General features: G+C 39.6%; 1 protein-coding gene across 2 annotated transcripts in view; it reads left to right on the forward strand.

Annotated features, from left to right (window-relative positions):
• Positions 1-17,401, forward strand: part of lamc1 (laminin, gamma 1) — a 44,443-nt gene that overhangs the window by 19,666 nt on the left and 7,376 nt on the right. Inside the window, exons 2-8 of one of the 2 annotated variants that reach the window (XM_061920642.1) lie at positions 7,697-8,001; positions 9,457-9,587; positions 13,317-13,483; positions 15,621-15,812; positions 15,927-16,044; positions 16,106-16,204; positions 17,022-17,158. In XM_061920642.1, coding sequence (XP_061776626.1) covers positions 7,697-8,001; positions 9,457-9,587; positions 13,317-13,483; positions 15,621-15,812; positions 15,927-16,044; positions 16,106-16,204; positions 17,022-17,158 — 1,149 coding nt within the window. Of the gene's footprint in view, positions 1-7,696; positions 8,002-8,421; positions 9,197-9,456; positions 9,588-13,316; positions 13,484-15,620; positions 15,813-15,926; positions 16,045-16,105; positions 16,205-17,021; positions 17,159-17,401 lie in introns of those variants that run through there. The other variant, XM_061920643.1, reaches the window with a different exon arrangement.

Here is a 17,401-nt window from a genome sequence, read left to right on the forward strand (position 1 = left end):
TAGGGTCATTGTCCCGTTGGAACACCCAACAGCGCCCAAAACCCAACCTCGGGGCTGATGATTTTAGGTTGTTCTGAAGAATTTGGAGGTAATCCTCCTTTTTCATTGTCCCATTTACTCTCTGTAAAGCCCTAGTTCCATTGGTAGCAAAACAGGGCCAGAGCATAATACTACCACCACCACGCTTGACGATAGAATTGGTGTTCCTGGGATTAAAAGCCTCACCTTTTCTCCTCCAAACATATTGCTGGGTATTGTGGCCTAACAGCTACATTTTTGTTTCATCTGACCACAGAACTTTCCCCCAGAAGGTCATATCTTTGTCTAAGTGATCAGCAGCAAACTTTAGAGGAGCCTTAATTAAGATGCCGCCTCTGTAGCAAAGGCTTCCTTCTTCCATGGCGATGCAAAACAAGCTTGACTGTGGACACTGACACCTGTTTTCCAGCAGCTTCCAATTCATTGCAGAACTGCTTTTTGGTGGTTCTCGGTTGACTCTTGATCATCCTGACCAATTTTCTCTCAGCAGCAGGTGATAGCTTTCGTTTTCTTCCTGATCGTGGCAGTGACAAAACTGTGCCATGCACTTTACAATTAGGAACAATTGTCTGCACAGTTGCTCTTTGGAGCTGCTTTGAAATGGCTCCAAGTGTTTCCCTGACTTGTTCAAGGCAATGATTTGTTTTTTTTCAGATCTGTGCTGAGTTCTTTTGACTTTTCCATTGTCGCGTTTGTAACCGGGTCTAATGACTGCATCTCATGAGCCCTATTTGAATGGGCTCAGAGAAGTCAACAGGTGTCGTCAGTCATACTGTATACAATCACATGAAGTTAAGAAGCCATGCCATGAAGCTAATTTGATTTGATTGTAACTTTTCTACATCATACTTTTGACCCAGCAGTTTTGGTCATATTTTCAGTAGACCCATAATAAATTAATAAAAGAACCAAACTTCATGAATTTTTTTTGTGGCAAAAAAGTATGTGCTCCAATCACTGTATCACAAAAAAATAAGAGTTGTAGAAATTTTTGGAAACAGCCGTGACATAATCTTCCTTACAAGTGTATGTAAACTTTTGACTACGACCATGTCCCTGGACACATGAGGACTTTGATAATGACCAATGTATGATCTGTATGAATTTGTGGTATCATCCAAAACTAATGTAAAGTATCCATACAAAAGAATACGTGATTATTACATTTTAACAGAAGTGTATATAGAACACGTTGAAACAGAAAATAACCAGATAATAACAGTAAATGAACAAGTGGTTTAATAATCAATTTTTATAGCTTGTCCTTTAAAGTTTTACCAAAATAATAGAATGAGAAATGGCACACTATATTACTGCATACATCAGCAGATAAATTAGGCGCCTTTGTTTGCGTACATACTACTAAAAGACTAGTATGTTCACTATTTTATATGAGGACAAAATTGTTATTCGATTGCAATATGAAACATGTTTATTGTACCTTAAGATTTTTTGTTAAAATAAAGACAAAAATGCCTTATTTTGTGGTACACCTTTTTTTTTTTTTTTTTAAAGAAAAGTATCAAAATACCTTTTGGTATTTGTATCATATGTGTACATATACTCTATGCATCCGGTTTAACTATGTTTAGGGTTTCTCCTTAATGTACAGGCTTCCTATTAACCCCCACACCTAACAAAATAAACTAATATAATGTATTGTAGCGTCCAGAAGAAAACAAAGTCTGGCGCTTTTTTTTTTTAGCTTTTATGGGCCCAATTCCAACAAGTATTTCCTCTGTGCACACACGTCTGCCTCTGTGCTTCACTCTTAGACACACAACACTTGCTCATTCTCAACCGACACGGTGTGTTAACAGACCATGGGAAAATGACCACCATAACACACTAACATACACGTTAACACCAGCCATACGGACAGGGTTGTCTGGAGCACAGGCAACGTGTCCGTGCTATGGATTTACTTTAATAAGTTCTGGTGTCCTCAGTCTGCAGATGTTAAATCAAGATGGCCGGCGTGCAGAAAATATTGTAGGCGGAGTCGGCGGCCCTGCATGTGGGTGTGTGGCCCTGAAGTCATCACGGCAGCGGTTGGGCACGCACAGCCAAGTTGACCTTTCACCTGTGGAAAGCGATCTTCAAAATTTAAGATGACACTGGCGGCTTTTAATGAGAGAAAGACTCCCCGCAGCGCGAAGCAAGTGTGACATCAGGCTCTCTGCTGCTCGCTTTTTGTCACGGACATGGCGTGACAGAATCTAAACAGTCTCTAAACACGAGTACAGTCACCAATAACACCAAAATTAAATGCCAATTTTGTTGCCAAACTTTTTTAATAACAGAAATAGTGACTAAAATAATTAGAGAAATCTCCCAAAAAAAAAACTGCAAACATTTTCTAATAAAACTAAACAACATTATGTGAGAAAATATAATAAATATAATAATGCTATGCTTAATAATAAAACATTAGTTTTAAATGTATTAAAACATTTTTTTTTTACCTTTTTAAAGAATATATGCATCATAGCAAATCATACGATGACGTCATATCGTCCACGCCGCCACAGGTATTTTGGCAATTTTAGGGAAAATCCTTACATTAACAAAATAAAAAGGTCTTACATTACGATCATGCTTTTTCAGAGATGTGTTGTAATGTTAATCTGGGATATTTGCACCTAAAGAAATGCTAGTACTTCATTTAAGGCAGTGGTTCTCAAATGGGGGTACGCGTACCCCTGGGGGTACTTGAAGGTATGCCAAGGAGTACGTGAGATATTTTTTTTAAATATTATAAAAATAGCAACAATTCAAAAATCCTTTATAAATATATTTATTGAATAATACTTCAACAAAATATGAATGTAAGTTCATAAACTGTGAAAAGAAATGCAAAAAAGTAAAAGTAAGATTTTTTGTGGACATGTGCCATAAATATTGAAGTTAAAGATTTATTTTTTTGTGAAGAAATGTTTAGAATTAAGTTCATGAATCCAGATGAATCTCTATTACAATCCCCAAAGAGGGCACTTTAAGTTGATGATTACTTCTAGGTGTAGAAATCTCTATTTGTAATTGAACCACTTGTTTATTTTTCAACAATTTTTTGTTATTTGCATATCTTTTTTTCCAAATAGTTCGAGAAAGACCACTACAAATGAGCAATATTTTGCACTGTTATACAATTTAATACATCAGAAACTGATGACATAGTGCTGTATTTTACTTAATCTCTTGTGTTTCAACCAAAAATGCTTTGATCTTATTAGGGGGTACGTTGAGAACCACTGAGTTAAGGAATATGGAGATTGGGGGCGTATTTTTCTGGCTGGCTAAAATATTGTGTAAATTGTTTTTTAACATGTTCTGGTCGAGTCCTTAATTACAGAATGATTAGTAGGCTGAATATTACATTTAATTATTTAATAGAGAAGGGTAACACATTGTCATGCAGCAATATGAATCCACCCCCCCTGAAAATTATCCGTATAGGGTACACTTATCAATGATGAAAAATTATACCTATTTGCGATTAATCGCTATTAATTTTTGAGTTAGTTATTAACAAAATGTGATTATCGTGATTAAATATTTTAATTGTTTGACAGCCGTAGTATATATATACTGTACAGTGTTGGCGCTAGGAATTTTCCAAACGGGGTCCCAGGGACCCCATCAAGTCATAAAAATGGGGTGCCAGAGTAAATGTTTGGGGTCCCACTTTTTTGTAAGCGTTTTGAAAATAAATGATAAATGTAAGCATTATCCTGTTATATCTCACATTCTATATTGTGTTTTGTAAAAAGGTTGTCAAATGTTACTTAATTAATTGAAAACATAATACAAAGGAAAACAATTTTTTATGCATTTGTAAATTTATTCAGTTATAAACATTCATTCACTTTCTTCTTTCCTTCATGGATCTAAACTTTACCCCTGCCTGTAGTTTTTTCTATATTTTTATATTTTTCAGTATAAAAGTGTAAAAAGTCTTTTAATTCGGTCATGAAATAATGATAATGGTGTGCCAGGGCATACATACATTATTTATTTAAGGCTTAAATCTCTAGAGTCTACATCAACTTCAGACCTATCTGTTTTTATTTTTTTTGTGTTGTTTTTATGTTTGTTTTCTGCCCTTTTTCTCAAAAGATTTTTTTTTTATAGCAAACAAACAAAATATGCAAAATCTTCCACAAAAAAGACTTCAAAGTGCAATATTTGATATGAAGTAATCTTTGATAGGTCAATAATTCATAGAAACATTGACTTTGATTCAATATTATGTTTTGAGCAATGACAGTTTTGATGAATTAAAAAACAGCTGTGTTTTATTAGTCAACATTGCAACTTTTTCTATATTACTTTTCACCTGTAAGCATTTTTTTATTCCACTTTTGTTATGTTTTTGTTTATTTTAATAGTATTTTTAGAATGTGCCGTGGACCTTTAAAACATTAGCTGCGGGGCGCAAATGACCTCCGGGCCACACTTTTGACACCCCTGCTATAGATGATAAGAAATTAAATCTGATAAAGTCTATCGATAAAAAACTGAGCCTGGCGACGCTTGCGCGTTTATCATAACGCACAGTCAACATCTCTGCTTCAGTAAACAATGACGGTAATGACGTCACTGTCAGCGATGCGAACGAAACTTGCTAACTTGTCGGCCACTTCTCCAAGAGAATCCACTTCTCCAAGAGACTCCTTTCGAACACTCCTGGCACATTAACACTTCAAAAGGCACATCTTTTCCCCGTTATTTGACCTTTAAAGTATGTTTTTGGGGAGGAGGAGTCTGGTCGAATGCTGGTTAGCTTGAACCTAACGGCCAGCCTGTCTCTATCCTCAAACGATGTCGATCCAGTGGGAGATAAAAGTAAAGTTTCCATGGACTCACAAAGACTAAAACTATTCATTTACTGGAGCCATGGGCACAGGATTAATTTAAAAAGGTTGACTTTACGCTCTTAATGCTTACCATGAAGTCTTACTTTTGACAGCCCTTTGCTGTAAAGTTGTCCGAGTGCAAACTGAGGCAGTATTTGTGATTGATAAAACTTTCGGCGAATCAAAATTTACAACCAATAAAAAAGGTGTGGGAAAAAATCGATTCGAATTTGAATCGTGATTCTCACGTTGTGCGATTCAGAATCGATTCTCATTTTTTAAAAATCGATTTTTATTTTATTTATTTCTTTATTTTTTTATCAATCCAACAAAACAATACACAGTAACACCATAACAATGCAATCCAATTCCAAAACCAAACCTGACCCAGCAACACTCAGAACTGCAATAAACAGAGCAATTGAGAGGAGACACAAACACGACACAGAACAAAACAAAAATGAATATTATCAAAAACAATATCAATATTAGTTATAATGTCAGCATAGCAGTGATTAGAAATCCCTCATTGACATTATCATTAGACATTCATAAAAAAAATAAAGTACAATAGTGTCACAGTGGCTTACACTCGCATCGCATCTCATAAGCTTGACAACACACTGTGTCCAATATTTTCACAAAGATAAAATAAGTCATATTTTTGGTTCGTTTAATAGTTAAAACAAATGTACATTATTGCAATCAGTTGACAAAACATTGTCCTTTACAATTATAAAAGCTTTTGACAAAAATCTACTACTCTGTTTGCATGTCAGCAGACTGGGGTAGATCCCGCTGAAATCCTATGTATTGAATGAATAGAGAATCCTTTTAAATCGGGAAAAAAAAATAATTTTTGAATCGAGAATCGTGTTGAATTGAAAAAAAAATCGATTTTGAATCATCAGGAGATTGAGAATCATCTCCTGATGATCAAGGTAACCCCTCATGAAACAGTTCTGTAGAGATGAAGTAGTCTTGTGATTTTTTCCTACACATACACATATATATATATATATATATATATATATATATATATATATATATATATATATATATATATATATATATATATATATATATATATATATATATGTATGTATGAATATATATATTATATATATATATACATATATATATATATATATATATATAATGTATATGTGAGTGTGTGTGTATATATACTTTTATGTGTGTATATATATTTATATGTATGTATATAGATATATACGTGTGTGTGTATATATATATATATATACACACACACACAGGCCACGTCGCCACTGCCGCCCCTTGACAACGGAGCTGATGCAGTCAAGTGTTTTTTTTTAGTTTAATGCATTATGTATAAAATAGAAAATTTCAATCACAATTTTGGAGAGAAAATCGCAAATTACGTGTTTCTTAAAATAGTGTAGCCCTTGTGTGTGTGTGTGTGCATGTGTGTTCCATTAAAGACAAAAAGTGCTGTCTCAGTTCTGAGGATGGAGCATGTTGGAGGTACGGGTCGTGAAAAGGTATTCCAGCTGTGGTGACACAAGAGGTGGGGGAGGATTATTTTGTGGTCTATGTAATTACGTGGGAGAGGGGCCACATATCACATACACACCAAACTTGTTGTCACCTGCAGTCACATGACATGGTCTGGTTGAATCAGCGCTGGTGTGTTGTTGATGAAACAAAAGATGAAAGTGAGGGGATGGCGTCCTCAGTCTGCAGATGTTAAATCAAGATGGCCGGCGTGCAGAAAATATTGTAGGCGGAGTCGCCGACCCTGCATGTGGGCGTGTGGCCGTGAAGTCATCACGGCAGCGGTTGGGCACGCACAGCCAAGTTGACCTTTCACCTATAGCAGCGATGGCGAGCTGCAGCGAGGCTCCGCGGGCCCACGCCGCCGGTCAAAAGCGTTCATTGTTTGGCCGCTCAAGAATGTGATGAAGTCATGGGAGGAAATTTAATTGGACCCTGCCCCCCGCCCCCTTCCCCTCCACAGCAATTGTCACGCCCCTTACCTCCCCCGTGGCTGAAGAGCACTCCAGGAATGCTGTAAAATGTCCTTGAAAACACCCGTTCGGCAGCGCTGTGGAAACCTGCTGGAAAACATCGAGCACAAAGTTTGTGTCAAAATCATCTCTGCGGGGGGCGGGGGGGCTACCCATGTGCTAGTTAAGTACTGCTGACGCAGGAAGTCAGCTTGTGGTGGCTCGCTGCCTCCTTTGTGCTCGCTCGGCTATCAATGTCCAAAACGGGACAGGAAAAGTCCCATCATCCTCTCTCTCTCGCTGGGCTTCCTACATTACTGCTGTTAGCGTGTCGTATCGTCCAGTTGACCCCGCCCACCAGTGTGAGGAAGAAAAGCTCTTTGAGGGTCTTTTCATGTCAGGGCTTGATTGTGGTGGGGGGAACTTAACTGTGCTCAAAGAACTAGCTGCTAACTGAACTTTGATTAATTCCGTACAAGACACACACAGAGACTCAGGGGGGGGGCTTGTTTGCTGTTTCTTCATGTTTCCTGTAATAAAAATCCAGCCAATCAGCTTCTTCTGTTTTATTTGCACACTGAGGCCCCCAGCTGAGGCCCCCCTGTCATCACGTTGTTTACAGAACAGATTCTTTGACTCAGACCCCCCACCCCTCACCCACATCTACACACACACATCCTGTGACCTGTTTAGACTTGTCAGGTATGTCTCGGCTGCTCGTCCTCACAAGATGGCTGCCAATGATGAGAAGACAACGTAGAAATGTGGTGTAACTATGTTAGCATGTGTGACCTTTGATCCTATCTTTCCCCGCAGGTAAGGCCTTTGATATCACATACGTGCGGCTGAAGTTCCACACAAGCCGTCCGGAGAGCTTCGCCATCTTCAAGCGCAGCAGCGAGAGCGGCCCCTGGGTGCCGTACCAGTACTACAGCGGCTCGTGTGAGAAAACGTACCAAAAGACCAACCGCGGCTTCATCCGCACCGGCGAAGATGAGCAGCAGGCGCTCTGCACCGATGACTTCAGCGACATCTCGCCACTCACTGGCGGGAACGTGGCCTTTTCCACGCTGGAGGGAAGACCCAGCGCCTACAACTTTGACCACAGCCCTGTCTTGCAGGTGGGTGTTGCATATCCACGAGCAGGAAGTACACGTGCACGAGATACAGCGCTTGTTTTGGACACCTACTGACCGTGTGTTGTATTTCCTGATCACGTTTAGCTCATGTGACCATGCCTCTTCACTGCGGTAGGCCTTACATACTCTTGTTCGAGAAAGGCAGTCCCACTCAGTAACATTTATAAAACTTAAAGCAGAATCATCCGCTGGAATATTCGTCTTCCGTGTTTAGCAGCTCTTGACTTCCTTATTTGACCTGTGGACATGGAGTTATTTTTATCAAGCGCTGGAGAGGCGGCGGCGTTTCGGAGGCGTCAGACGGCTGGGTGTCACTGCCACATTCCTGCTGGGAGTGTGGGGGTGGGAGGTGATCATTTGACCACCATGCCGCCGTGTTTAATCAACCAGCGGCTTGCTCATCAGGTTTGTATCGTAGAATACGGACACTCCTGCCTTTTGTGGTTTGTCTCTTCAGAGCAATGTTGAAACATTTACTTTTTGGCTACCCCTAGAACTCCACATTACCGCTTTTTGCTCACACTGCATCAAAACAATCCACTGCTGTTGTATCTTCCCCTAGCTAGGCTAACATCTAAGTATCATCAAAGACAAACGTCAATCAAGCTCCATGTCTGTTATACAAATGTGACTGTTACCCCAACACCATCTGCTGGTGAGAAAAAGAAGTGCGCATCATGCTATGGTCACTGTGTGCATGTGTGTATGTGCGCAGGGAGAAGTGTACTGTAGTTCCATTCCAGCTGAAGCTTCCACAACGTTGTATGATTGATGGCGAGAATAGGCACAGCTGCAGGGAGGGAGGGCTTTCTTCCTGTGAGGACGCTTTACAGCAGCTGCAGAGCATCCAACGATGACAGAGCCAAACTTGCAAGCACACGAGCCGATGTTCACACACGCTCACTTCCTGTTGACCTTTAACCTGCGCGTTTAATGATTGACATGTCTGTGTGATAGCCAGGAGTCAACAGTGCCTTAGCTGTGTTTGCATAAAGCTTTATTTGGACGGCATTTGAAGAACAAAAGTGTGGAAACACCTGCTCAAACAAAGCTAACACTAGCGCGTGTTTGCTAGCTTGCTGGTGCGTGGACATGAACAAGGAAATCCAAGTCTGTGTCACGGCTGGACAGACGCTGGAAGGAGCGTCTGTTTCAGGCGATCCCTCCAGCGTTAGAGGTGAATATTCCTGGGAGACACTAATTGTTTATCTCAGAGCAGTTGCTGTGAAATCTCACTCTGCTGCCGAAAAAAACCCCTGAGAGCAGATAGCTTAGCATGCTATCAACAGGAGGCTTATCGCTGGCCTTGGCTGTCTTGTCCTCCCCGCATGTTGCAAAACTTTTTATCGCCTGTGACGAGACTGGAAGTCTCAAGCAAAGCAATGCTAGTGAATTTCATGTGACCATGATGACGACCCAATGTTGTGTCTGTTGCAGGACTGGGTGACGGCCACCGACATCAGGGTGACATTGAACAGGCTCAACACGTTTGGTGACGAGGTGTTCAACGACCCCAAGGTGCTCAAGTCCTATTACTACGCCATCTCTGACTTCGCCGTGGGTGGAAGGTAACCGCCGGGAATGTTATCTTTGTGTGTGAGCGAGTGCTTCTTTCACATTACAGAAGCTGGAATAATCTCTTTGAAATGTGGAGCACATTTCCATTACACAGCCGGCATTCCTGGCATTCCTGGGCAACAGGCCCGGATTACAGGGGAACCGGAATGGGGCGGAACCAGCAGCGTGACAAGCGGAAGAAAAGGACAAGTCCTGGACTTAAGCACCTGTCCTCCTTGTTTTACTTAAACTTGGAGTGTTTGCATGAATTTATCATTTCTGAATGTTCCCCATACCAGTCAGGAGACCAGCAACATGCAAACACAACCATGATTATTATGAAGTGGTTTACTGACCAACACACTGAACCAACACCGCCTTTTTCCCACATTGCCAAAGTACATTCGAAAGCTGAACCGCTAACAGCTAACCCAAGTGATTGGATGTGTCTCAATTTGGCGCACTTGTGTCCTTACACTTTAAAGTCATTTAATTGCACGTGTGCGCAGTCTTAGAAGTTTACAAAGTATGATAAAATGCAGTAAACTGTCCGTACTCCAAAACAATTAAAAACAGTCAGTGGGCAGGGACACTTACCACCCTCATTAGTCGCCATCTTGTCAATATAAAGGAAGGGGGCGGGGCGGACTAAAGACCCTTTCCAAATGTAAAAAGAAAGTAAATATTGTGATTGCCATTTTAGGAAGGTGTTAGTGCCAAACTGTCAACATTTACACATTCAAGAACTATTCAACTGATTCAATTATTCAACTGATGCAAGTACAGCGGTACCTCAACTTACAAACCCCACCTATTGGATTCTAAATGAACTGTATATAATCGTGCTTGACCCCATCCCAACACCACATTTTTAACATGCAACATGCCTGTAAAAAGAAAAACGTTACGATGTACTACAAACTACTGTAGTTTTATGAAATTCATCCATCCATTTCCTATACAATTATTCACACTCACATTCATACCGATGGACAATTTTACAGTTTCCAATTAACCAGGTGGGTCTCAAATATTTTCTGTTGCACCCCCGTGGGGAAGAAGAAAATAACTATAACTATAACAGTAACTATAAATAATATAATTTGTCTATAAAAATGTTATAACTATAGGTCTGCATAACATTGTAAGCTTATTACATTAAAGGAAACAACACACCGGTCTTTCCTCGTCTCCTACCTTTGGTTACAGTGAATTTAAGTGCTACATACGCTATATCCTATTCTGGTAGGGCAAAAAAAGCATGTTCCCTGAGGTCACCTGCGCCCCCCCTGGCATCGCACCGCACCACTATTTGAAAACGACTGAATTAACCTAACATGCATATTTTTGGAATGTAGGAGGAAGGCGAAGAATACCCAAGCATGGAAGGGGAGAACATGCAAACTTTACACAGACATGTCATAACAGAGATTTGAACCCAGATCTGCCCGATCTCCTGACTGTACATCAGCGGTCTGGTCCACACTGCGTTTTCTACCACACCACTCAGAAACATTAAGTAATTTATTAACTACCGCTTTTTCTCTGACTTAACTTTCGCCTGTGCCACTAAACACACCAGTAGCTTGTTTATAGATGTATAATACAACTCCTTACAGAAAATCACCATCTGTTAATTTATTCTATTCTATTATAGTACATGGGACAATGCACAGTAATGAACATATAAATTGTTAATGAGCCAAATTGTAACCAAAGGCTAATTTCTATCTGCAGTTCCCACCAGGATCATTGTATATAGCATGGGTTCTTAACCCTTTTGACCTTGGTGCCTAAATTTTCCGCCACCAAGAGGCCTGGGGACCACTTCAATATTAACACTGAATGAGTAATCTTACTCTGGATTTTGATCATATTAAAAAAAAAATATATTTCCTACTTACAGTTTACTTCCTTGTCAATTGATATAAAAGCATGTGTCAATCACAAAGATTATTATTAATTTGATAAATAAACATTTTAATAAATACGGCTCAGGTCAGGCTGATTACAAAATGTACTAATCAAATAAACAATACATTCAATACATAAAATATGTATTATGTTGTGCTAAAATAAATAAGCTAAATTAATAATAAATATATTTCTTAACTAAACTGTTAATAAAATTAGAGGGAAAATGAAAATACAGACTTCTTCTGTTTGTTTTATATTGTCATTACTGCCTCAAGTGGCGGAAAAGTATATTACAACCAAGTACCCTACTGAAAAACAGATATAATACATTCAAGGGGACGCTCGCGACCCAACAATGGTTCCCCGTTGTTGGGGGCTCCATGGTTATATGCTTAGGAAGCACTGGTACATAGTATATGCCATCAACATGCCGGTTCACATTGTATATTAACAGACAGTAAGCATGTAGACAAATACAGCGAGAATAAGCACACATTGATACAAACAAGGATAGTTTACATTTTAGTTTTGATTGCTGTTTTACACTAGTGGTAGCTTTTTCTCTGGGAAGCAGCAAAATTCGACAGAACAACAATGATTGGAGACCAGGATTGGAAAAAACAACAACTTGTAACTCATCTATACTCACAACTTGCAGTAAAATATAAGAAAAAGCTGAGGGGCAGTTTGTATCTAAAGATAGTAAGCAAAGGTACCACTGAACCACTCTATTTGAGACGCATGAATGGTTACATTAAATATGAATTTCCCATTCCAGTCTTAGTAACGTGTTTGGATGTACTAGAGGAGGATGTCATGAGTATCTGATGAGGTAATGGCATCACAGTGTAAATACTTCTAGACGGGAACATGTATGTTTGGAATCATTTGTGAGAACAGAGTGTCCTGCTGAGTTCCTTCCTGCTGTAATTTTTTCCACAAAGCCTGCCAAAGGAACACAAAGACGACAATGAGAGACTGCTCTAAGTCACCTGTTTTTTTCCGGCGAGTCTCGTCTTGTCTCGTCGTCCTGTGAGACATAACTAAGCTTCCCTACAGCACCTACACTGTGTGACCTTTCACCTCTATGTCCAAATAAACACACAAAACGTTCATGCCAAAGCAACAGGTGACGCTCTAAGCCGTAACAATGACTGTTCAAGAGCTTTCATCCCTATTAGAATACTGCAGTGTTTTGTCTGACTGGTATCATTTAAATTGTGTATGCTATTTACAAAGCAGATCGAAGAAATCACTAAATACAGACATCATGCCTGCATTAAACACATCAAAATATTACTATATCATTTTTGACCTGTTGGTGAACTACTCAGAATCAGGCCTTCAAAAGTTAGCTTATGATCTATAGAGCAAAGGTTAGCTAGAGTGTTTTTCGGAAAACACAGACATCTGCGTAAGAGGCAGATGTGATAACCACACATTCCACCGTACTGCACTAACCAATAGCAACATGATGCTATACAATCAAACACAAAGCAGCTGAAGTATTAACTAAATCATATTTGGGCAGGACACTTCACCCTTTGCCCCCGGTGCCGCTCACACTGGTGAATGAATGATGAATGAATGATTGGTGGTGGTCGGAGGGGCCGTAGGCGCAAACTGGCAGCCACGCTTCCGTCAGTCTACCCCAGGGCAGCTGTGGCTACTGATGTAGCTTACCACCAGGCGCGAATGAATGATGGGTTCCCACTTCAGTGTGAGCGCTTTGAGTATCTAACAATAGAAAAGCGCGATATAAATCTAATCCATTATTATTATTATTATTATTATACAAAGTTTTTTGTGTGTGATCCCTGCAGGTGCAAGTGTAACGGGCACAGCAGTGAGTGTATGAATAACAACCAAGGGCGTCTGGTGTGCAACTGTAAACACAACACAGAGGGCGACGACTGTAATGTCTGCAAGGCTTTCTACAACGACAGACCTTGGAGGAGGGCCACCGCCGACAATGCTAACGAGTGTCTGCGTAAGAAAACGCTGATATCTGTGTGAAGTTGGCCCCCCCACCTTATCCAAATCTCCCCAAACGTGTTCCTATCGTTTGTGCTGCCAAAATATATGTTTGTGCGTACTGGTTTTTAAGGTAATGTTTTTTTAATGGTAACGTGTAATTAATGTGTTATTAACCATGACTAAACCATACGTCTCATTAGTTTGTGCTACGTTTGTGGTGCAAAAATATTTGGTGTAAGTATTATAATTTTTAATGTTTAATATTTAGTATCACTTGTTGTGAATTCATTACGTAAATGATTGTTGAGAATCCTAATTGACTTGAATGATGAAGCTGTCCGACAGGAATTGCTCACTTGGAGTACTTGTTTCTGTAGGGAACAAATATGTGCTCATGCACGAGACTCAGTAGGCCTACATTGCAACAGCACCCTAGTTACGTAGCAGTTTGTACTTCTTAACAAGAAAAACATTTGTACTTTGCAAGAAAAAGTTCCAAAGTTTCCGAAAAACAAGAAGTTATACCTAAATAGTTTAGTTTTTGTACATTCCAGCAAAAAGTTAAATTTCAATGTTTGTTTTTGTTAATTTTGTATTTTAAGTCGCCCTGCGTTGAGGTGGCAACTTGTCCAGGGTGTACCCCGCCTTCCGCCCGATTGTAGCTGAGAGAGGCACCAGCGACCCCAAAGGGAATAAGCGGTAGAAAATGGATGGATGGATGGGTTTTAAGTCTGTTTTTAACATAGGTTTTATGTGTTCCATACCTGAGCGAATGAATGTTCAATGTTGACACTGTGGAGTAGTCATTATATTTTAAAACAAAGAACAGCCCATAAATCAAACCCAAAACTGCTGTAAGGCCAAATATTGACTTGTATTTGTTAAATTAGTTTTTTTATAACAAACAATATAATAATATTTTAATAACATGAAAACCTGAAATGTTAATTCTGTAACATTAAACCATAAAATGCTAATTCCTTAAAAATGGTTATACCCTATATGTTTGCAGTACATACGCAGCATGAACGATTGGGACTGATTTGGGGATATTTTAAGAAGGTGGGTGGGGGGGGGGGGGGGGCTGGTTCTGAATCATAATTTGACAATAACTTAAAATCTATATTATTTAGACAAACATTTTGTGGCACAAATGACTGGGACAGCTTTGGCATGGTTATGAATAGTAACACATTGACACCATAAAAAGCATAAAACCTTAGTAACTTAAAAAGCATAATGACACAAACAAAACATTTTGCAGCATAAACATAGCACAAACAATCCGGACAAGTTTGAGGTGGGGGGAGGCAAAACAAATTCACACAGGTGAAGGACAAAACATAATTTACTTAAAAATGATAATAGACAAAACTTTTTGCATTACAAATCAGTACAAACTACAAAATTTGACAAGTTTGAGGAGATTTTGTCACAGTTGGGTGTGGGGGGGTCTACTTATGATCAATAACACATGAATTACTTAACATAAAACCATAAAACGGTAATAACTCGAAAACTATAATAGTTAGACCAAAAAAGTTTGCATCACCAATGATTGAGACATGTTTTGGTGCGGGGGGGGGGTAGCTGGTTATGAGTGGTGAAACGTGTGTGCATGTTATTTATTTAATTTATTTATATATATGTATACTATATATATGTATGTATGTGTGCCTGTGTGTATATATATGTGTGTGTGTATATATACATTTTGTGTGTATATATGGGTGTGTATATATGGGTGTGTGTGTGTGTGTATATATATATATAATATGTATGTGTGTGTGTGTGTTATATATATATATATATATATATATATATATATATATATATATATATATATACATACACATACATACAACTTAACCATCACTTAGAAACTATAATATTTGGACTAAAAATGTTTGCAGCACAAACAAATGGAAGCTTGGGTTGGGGGCTGGATGACAGCACTAGTCAGAAAATGTATTTTAGAATGAATTAAAAATCGTAAAGGCACAAACAAAAACTTTTGTAGCACAAACGTTTGAGAAAAGTTTGGGTAGATTCAGACAAGATGGGGAGAGGGGGCAGCTTCACACAAGTCACGCTGACGTGTAACATGCTTACCACCATCTCTTTCTTCACCTCACGTGTTTGTGTGTCAGCTTGCGAGTGTAACGGGAAGAGTTCGGAATGCTACTTTGACACCGAGCTGTACAGAGCCACGGGTCATGGAGGTCACTGTTCAAACTGTGCTGACAACACGGATGGGCCCAACTGCGAGCGCTGCCTTGACTATCACTACAAGGACCCAAGCGGCAGAGGCCGGTGCCTGCCCTGTGGGTGCAATTCTGTCGGTGAGTTCAGACTTCCTGCTTTCTAGTCACACCCTGACCATTTGGCCTCCTGGAAGTAAGGCTTATAGCAGCATGCTAGTGAGCAATGATGGCACGTTTGTGTGGTGCGCATAGGCTCCGAGTCGCCTCAGTGCGACAACAGAGGAGTGTGTGCGTGCAAAGCGGGTGTGACAGGAGAGAGGTGTGATCGCTGTCAGCCGGGATTCCACAGTCTGACCGAGGCTGGATGCAGGTAACATAACACATTTTTTCGAGTTATTGTCAGGTTGATTAAGAGAATGTGTTTTCACCAGGCCATGCTCATGCTCGCCATCAGGGAGCACACAAGAATGTGATGTCAATACGGGACAATGTCGCTGCAAAGACAACGTGGAAGGTTTCACCTGTGACAGGTAATGTTTCATGTGAAGAGTTAGCTGAAAGAATACACATTCATATTATGGAAAATGGAAATAATACCACTCTAAGCTACTATTCTACTTTTTGTTTTTTTAACATAGATCTACTGGGGAATAATAATATCTCAAGTTTAGCGTGTGTAACTACCCACACCCACAGATGGAGTCCTAGTACATAAGTAATACTGGTAATTGTGGAACATAAAGACCAAGGCAAGGAAATTCAGTTTAAAAAAAATATATCTTATATTAATGCATTTAAAAAAAAATGAGACAAAACAGTGTAACACCCCAAGCAAAAAAATTAATCAACAGGCGTGTTGGGGCCAATGGTCGATGCTGTACAGGCGCTATAATAGGTACAGTGAGTTTACATTGACACTAATGAAGATGCAAAACATACTTAAAAAAGGTCAACAGGGCTCAAGTAAGATAAATGCAGTCTTAAAATGACTCAACCATTACACCCAACAAGACTGACGCAAAGCTAATAAAAACCATCTACAGGGCCTGACATACGTGTCTTATCAACAAAAAAACTGGGCATATTACAAAACTGTAGTGGCTACCTGTGAATTAAAATGGACTTTACATCTCACCATGGTAACACTAAACAAATATCTCCACATCTCAAGGGAAGGACGAAGAAGGTTAATGAAACAAAAGGCTTGCACACATTTTTGTAGTGCAACTAATTAGCGCTCTTAGCCAGGTAACGAACATATGTTCATTAATTGCAAACCCCTAACAAAACACTCACACACAAAGTGATAACTGCACATTACTTTTAACCCTTGTGTTTAACTTGCAGGTGTAAGTTGGGCTACTTCAACTTGGAAACCAACAACCCTCAAGGCTGCACTCCGTGTTTCTGCTTCCAGCACTCTTCCGTGTGCCACAGCGCCGACGGCTTCAGCGTGCACACCGTTAGCTCCTCCTTCTCTCAAGGTAACTCCACCCATTATCCCCATGCTAGCATAAAAAAATGTTGCAATCAGTGCACGTGTACTTACACATATAAGGGTCTGTTTGCAACATTTACACAGATGCCTGGAGGGCGCTAACTTTCAATTGTATTTTAAGTGTTATGTCCTGCCCTCTTACATCTTTTACGATGTAACTACATACGTATGTACGTACGTACGTAAAACGTGTGTGTACATTAGCTTTGAGAGTTGTCAGCTAATAATA

Source organism: Nerophis ophidion, linkage group LG14, assembly GCF_033978795.1.
Source record: "Nerophis ophidion isolate RoL-2023_Sa linkage group LG14, RoL_Noph_v1.0, whole genome shotgun sequence".
NCBI lineage: Eukaryota > Metazoa > Chordata > Actinopteri > Syngnathiformes > Syngnathidae > Nerophis > Nerophis ophidion.